A 6,000-nucleotide genomic window follows, 5' to 3' on the forward strand; every position below is an offset into this window, starting at 1 on the left:
AATGACTAGATGCTCATGTCTCCGCCTTAACAATGGGAGTTTTTGTTCCAAAAGAAGGAAGTCAGGCAAGCTTAGTTCCAAAATAAGCCATAGAAAAGCATTGGTCTCATTTTGGACAGATTTTGGCGAGAGTGAAACCTCTCGCTTCGCCACTTCCTCTCTGGTGTGTAGAGGGAGAGAAGAGATGAAGAATGCGCGATCGAGAGGGATAGAGAGCAGTTGCTTTGCGCGGTATCCCTACCGGAAAATACATGATCTAAGTGATTGATAGTTGGTATTCAGCAGTCATAAAAGTATGCCTTATTTACTTTAAAAGGAACTACTAAAATAGTGATTTTGTCATACAGCATAGCCAGCAGCTCTAGATGATGAGAGGATGACTTGTAATGAAATAATAAAGTAATCAAATATAACTAATGTAATATACACAACAACAAACATTATTTTATTAAGGTAAAGTAATGTGAATAATAGGTGGTTAATATATGATAAGCAGTAATAGGCATCAACTACCATCAAGGGACTTTTATTAATAGTTTTATTCTGTGTTTTTACAGCATTCAATCCACATAATACATAGCGCATTTATTGTAAAGAATAATAATATCTAAACCGAAATCGTAAACCGTGATAATTTTTTGATAATCGAACAGAAACCGAATCGACCTCAAAAAGCACTTATCACTCCACACTAAAATATGACAATGGATGTTTTTTGTGTTTGGTAGATAGAGTTATAACTCCACTGAAGTATTCCATTTTCATTCTCAAACATGATTGCTGTACCATGAGGAATATGATTACTTGGTTTACACGTCATTATGGTTTCTGTTCTGTTTCCCTATCTGATGTTGTCCCCAGGTCATCACCATTGGCAGACATGTGAAAGGCTACCACTACATCATTGCAAATTTGGTAAGTCTTCACACCTCTGTTTAACCAGCAGTGGAATTGTAATCTCAGGAAGAACAAAGTGATTTGTAAAATAATTGATCAAGCTCAAAGCATCGTGATAAGACATTGAGAACATTGTCTTCCAATTGAACCCCCTACGTATTACACAATTAGTTAGCTTAATCTATTAAATCATCCTTTTCCCGTTTTTTTTGGGGGGGGGAGGGGGTTGTTGACATTTCGAAAGCTTGGGACTATAAGGTTCTATCTGCAAAAAGATGATTCTGAGATAATTGGCTTTAAAGTCCCGAACCCTCATTGGTGTGATGGTGTCAGAAATGTTTATCTTTTGAACTTAATAACATCAATAATTATTAATGGTTTTATTCTGTGTTATTACAGCATTCAATCCATTGAACAGAACGAGGTTATGTCAATATCTCAATTTTGACAAAAATGCAGATGGATCCTTATAGTCAGTCCCAAGCTCTTGATTTGTATGATGGCAAACATTTCCATTTTATCTCCTTAATTTGATTTCTTTGTTTTAATTTCAGGGTTTTGTGGATGGGGACCTCTCCAAAATCCAATATGGCGGAGCCAACGTGTCAGGTTTCCAGATTGTGGATTTTGATGACCCGTTGGTGTCCAAATTTGACCAGATTTGGGAGGCTCTGGAGGAGAAGGAATACCCTGGTGCCGACAGTAAGATTAGGGTGAGTAGATATAACATTGGGTTCGGTTGAGTGGCACTCAGCTAGAATTCTTCTGTCTTCAGGGAGCTGTGAGGTGTCTGCCGATTAAAAATGTTCCTCCCCCATTCTCACTCACTCACTCATACTGTGTGCGTGCAAACGCAGGAACACAGCCGCATGCCCACACACAGACACGCACACTAACAAGTCGTTAGTGTGCTTCCTCCCCCTCCCCTGTGTCCCCATATCCCCCCACACAATCACACACCCATCCCCCTCTGTTCTATTGCAGTACACATCTGCGTTGACCTACGACTCAGTGCAGGTGATGACGGAGGCCTTCCGCTACCTGCACAAGCAGCGCATTGACATCGCCAGGAAGGGCAACAACGGCGACTGTCTGGCCAACCCCGCTGTGCCCTGGGCGCAGGGAGTGGAGATCGAGCGCGCACTCAAACAGGTGATAGCATGGGGTTGCCGTGGCAACGGCTGTCTGGCTCTACCACACACACACACACACACACACACACACACACACACACACACACACACACACACACACACACACACACACACACACACACAGAAGTATAAGGACACACACGTACACACTCACACACATACGCATGCACACACACACAAACTCACACAAACACATTCTCCCCTGAGCTAACAGTGACAATCGTCTGCCCACACACAATAGTCAGCCTCCAGCTTTAGAGCTTAGACAACGCAATTTGATTCCAAATCTGTGTGGAGAAACTGAATTGGTTTTGTCTATGACAGAGGTATTTAATTGTGGTGTCTTGCAATTCTGACAATGTGCTTTTGTGTCCTTTTAGGTTCGTGTGGACGGCCTCACAGGGAACATTCAGTTCGATCAACATGGCAAACGAGTCAACTACTCAGTTAATATCATGGAGCTGAAAAATAATGGTCCTGTGAAGGTATGCTAGTGTTTCTGAATATGTCTAGAACATGTCAGAATCTTAATAGATCAAGGTTGTATAATATATGACAGTCTTTAATGTGTTTGTCTGTGATGGAACAAGACAACAGCACATCAGAACTGAACCAATAGAGCAAAGATCTAAAGACACGACATTGGATGAAATTGGCCTACAGAAATCAACCATTTTTTGCAGAGAGCAGAAATGACAGAGAATTTATAACATGGCTGTGTAGATGCTTCAGTCCTTTCCCATCATGTGAAACAACAACACTGTCTCATGACATTATGGCATTGTTCATTCACTATTCATTATTTCCTCCACAGATTGGATATTGGAACGAAGTTGACAAAATGGCTGTCACAAAATCAGACGTGTTCCCGAATGACACAACAGGGATGGAAAACAAAACTGTCATTGTGACCACAATCTTGGTAATGACTTATCATAGACTCTATTCATACTAACTGACTCATGAACACACAACAATTTGATATAATTTCCTTTGATTAGTTTCTCACTTAGCAATTGTTACTAGTCCATAGAATCATGTATTTACGACATTACAGTGTCCATATAAAATCAAATAAAATTGTATTTGTCACATGCGCCGAATACAACAGTAGACCTTACCGTGAAATGCTTACTTACAAGCCTTAACCCACAATGCAGTTTAAGAAATAGAGAAAATTGACTAAATATACTAAAGTAAAAAATAAAATAAAAGTAACACAATAAAATTACAATAACGAGGCTATATACAGGGGTTACCGGTACTGAGTCAATATGTGCGGGGGTACAGTTTATTCAAGGTAATTTGTACATGTAGGTAACGCATTGCCCCCCCCTTCCCCTCTTCTACAGTGCAGCTACTCTCTGTTGTTATCGTCTATGGATAGTCACTTTAACAACTCTACTTACATGTACAGAGTACTTCAACTAACAGGTGCCCTCGCACATGGACTCTGTACCGGTCGGTACCCCTTGTATATTGTCTCGCTATTGTTATTTAACTGCTGCTCTTTAATGACTTGTTACTTTTATTTCTTAATCTTATCCGTATTTTTTTCAACTGCCTTGTTGGTTAGGGGCTTGTAAGTAAGTGTTTCACTGTAAGGTCTACTACACCTGTTGTATTCAGCACATGTGAGTAATAACATTTGATTTGATTTCAGTCGTGCTTGGCCACACAGTCGTGGGTGAACAGAGAGTACAAGAGTGGACTAAGCACACTGAGGCTGTCATAATATGGACACCGTACAACATACACAAACCAACCCATAGTTGTCTAGGGGCTCTATTCATTCAGATTTGCAAAAGTTCAGCTTTACAGCATGATTGAAATTTAAAGGCAACCTTCCTGCTTTATCAGAGACTTCATTCACAGTAAATGCTGCTTAAGTCGGCTCAATCGGAAATTACCTTAACATCTCTATCACGGAATCTGTAATGCTTCAGCTTTCCATATTGAATAGAGCTCTAAGTCTGTTACAACATTAAGTTTGTGAAACTATTCATTTCTCTGTCATTGTACAAAGCTAGCATGTATACCATGATGTAAAGCCTAAAGGCAAGCATACTGGACTGAACAGTATTTGTAATTTTCTCCCTCAGGAAGCCCCATATGTAATGCTTAAGAAGAACGCTGACCTTTTTCTAGACAATGAAAGATACGAGGGCTACTGTGTCGATTTGGCCGCTGAGATAGCCAAGCACTGCGGCTTCAAATACCAGCTGAAAATTGTGGGGGATGGAAAATATGGAGCCCGAGACGCTGAGACCAAGATCTGGAACGGAATGGTGGGAGAGCTCGTCTATGGGGTAAGAAAAGAGATGCATGGACCTTCTAATACTGATCACATCCAATGACCTGTTGTATACAAACTATTGAAACATTCCCAGTAGTTACCTTTAAACACAACTAAACCTTATCCTGTTTCCCTAGAACAATAAGCTCCTTCCTCCTCTCTTACCCAGAAAGCTGATATAGCCGTGGCACCGTTGACCATTACCCTCGTCCGAGAAGAAGTCATTGACTTCTCCAAGCCCTTCATGTCCTTGGGGATCTCCATCATGATCAAGAAGCCCCAGAAGTCTAAACCTGGAGTCTTCTCTTTCCTGGACCCTCTGGCCTACGAGATATGGATGTGCATCGTGTTTGCCTACATCGGTGTGAGCGTGGTGCTCTTCCTGGTCAGCCGATTCAGCCCATACGAGTGGCACACAGAGGAGTACGAGGATGGCCAGATCCAGACTAATGAATCGACCAACGAGTTTGGGATATTCAACAGTCTCTGGTTCTCCCTCGGCGCCTTCATGAGACAGGGCTGTGACATCTCGCCAAGGTGGGTCTCAAACTGCCTCCTGATTGTACATTGTTATGCTGGCTCACTGTGATTTACTAGTATTATTTGATTTGATCTTCTGGCTCAGTTTTAGCAACCTGGCAAATCATACTACAATGGCCATCTAATCATCTCTCCCTCCTCCTCTCCCCTTTAACTATTCCCCTGGTTGTTGTATTAAAAAATGGCAATGTAATCTCAATCATTTTACCCTGTAAAATAACGAGATAAAAATATACATTAACGATATCCCTACAAACTTAATCTCAGGAAAGGACACTTTGATTTGCTTCCTGTAGAAGCCTTGAAGTCCTTGTGCGCTCAACATACAGCATAATACTTAAACAGACTAAAATACCATAGGCCCAGTCATATTACTGATTGGCGTATAGCGATTTAATGAGGTGCGAGTGCAGCAGATTATGTTAAGCAGGCTACCACTTTGCACCAGAGAGGGGACAGTCAGTCACATGAATTCTGGGAGATTTGTCATCAACCCTCCTCCTACATATCCACTCCCCCAGTCATGTTGAGTCAGGAAAGATAAGCTGTGGCGTCAATGTGTAGCTGTTCCCCACCACATCCCTTTGTGTATGAATGATACTTGCTGATGTATACTGGGAGAGCTAACTTCGTATATTTGCTCCAGGGTGCTCAGTTTCAATAAGTTTATGGTCATAACATTTATTTATATGCCCTCAACAGATATGAGTTTAGTGTGTGTATCCTTCATCTTGAATTGGCATGTATGGATGTTTGGTTTTGGAAAGAGGGATTTGATTGATCTTTGACCTTTTGCATGTTGTAGTGACCTCTCACTTTTAGAAAGTGTGTACTCAATATACTGACACCATGTACATATTGTAATGGTTTGCAAATTTTTTGGAACAGTTATTTAGTAAAAATGTTGGACATCTTTTGTAGACCACCAAGCCAACACAGCCTTAAGCCATGACCCATCAAAATTGTGGCCCACCAGTTCGTTTGACAATCCATTTTGGAAACAGGATCTAACCATTTATATTTGTGTTCTTCACTAGATCCCTCTCTGGGCGTATTGTGGGAGGGGTGTGGTGGTTCTTCACCTTGATCATCATCTCCTCCTACACGGCCAAC

At 41.2% G+C, this 6,000-nt stretch overlaps 1 protein-coding gene across 10 annotated transcripts in view; it reads left to right on the forward strand.

Moving 5' to 3' along the window:
• Positions 1 to 6,000, forward strand: part of LOC110488933 (glutamate receptor 2) — a 57,867-nt gene that overhangs the window by 44,865 nt on the left and 7,002 nt on the right. For 9 of the 10 annotated variants that reach the window (XR_016486313.1, XR_016486314.1, XM_021561415.3 and 6 more), the window contains exons 5-12: positions 862 to 915; positions 1,452 to 1,610; positions 1,882 to 2,049; positions 2,432 to 2,536; positions 2,866 to 2,973; positions 4,154 to 4,360; positions 4,517 to 4,884; positions 5,925 to 6,000. The exon at positions 5,925 to 6,000 is cut by the window's right edge and continues 123 nt beyond it. Coding sequence is in view for 8 of the 10 variants with exons in the window: in XM_021561415.3 (XP_021417090.1) it covers positions 862 to 915; positions 1,452 to 1,610; positions 1,882 to 2,049; positions 2,432 to 2,536; positions 2,866 to 2,973; positions 4,154 to 4,360; positions 4,517 to 4,884; positions 5,925 to 6,000 (1,245 nt within the window). In the remaining 2 variants the exon portion in view is untranslated. Of the gene's footprint in view, positions 1 to 172; positions 294 to 861; positions 916 to 1,451; positions 1,611 to 1,881; positions 2,050 to 2,431; positions 2,537 to 2,865; positions 2,974 to 4,153; positions 4,361 to 4,516; positions 4,885 to 5,924 lie in introns of those variants that run through there. The other variant, XM_090198474.1, reaches the window with a different exon arrangement.

The sequence above is a fragment of the Oncorhynchus mykiss genome, chromosome 14 (genome assembly GCF_057628025.1).
Source record: "Oncorhynchus mykiss isolate SJ-2025 chromosome 14, ASM5762802v1, whole genome shotgun sequence".
Classification (NCBI taxonomy): domain Eukaryota; kingdom Metazoa; phylum Chordata; class Actinopteri; order Salmoniformes; family Salmonidae; genus Oncorhynchus; species Oncorhynchus mykiss.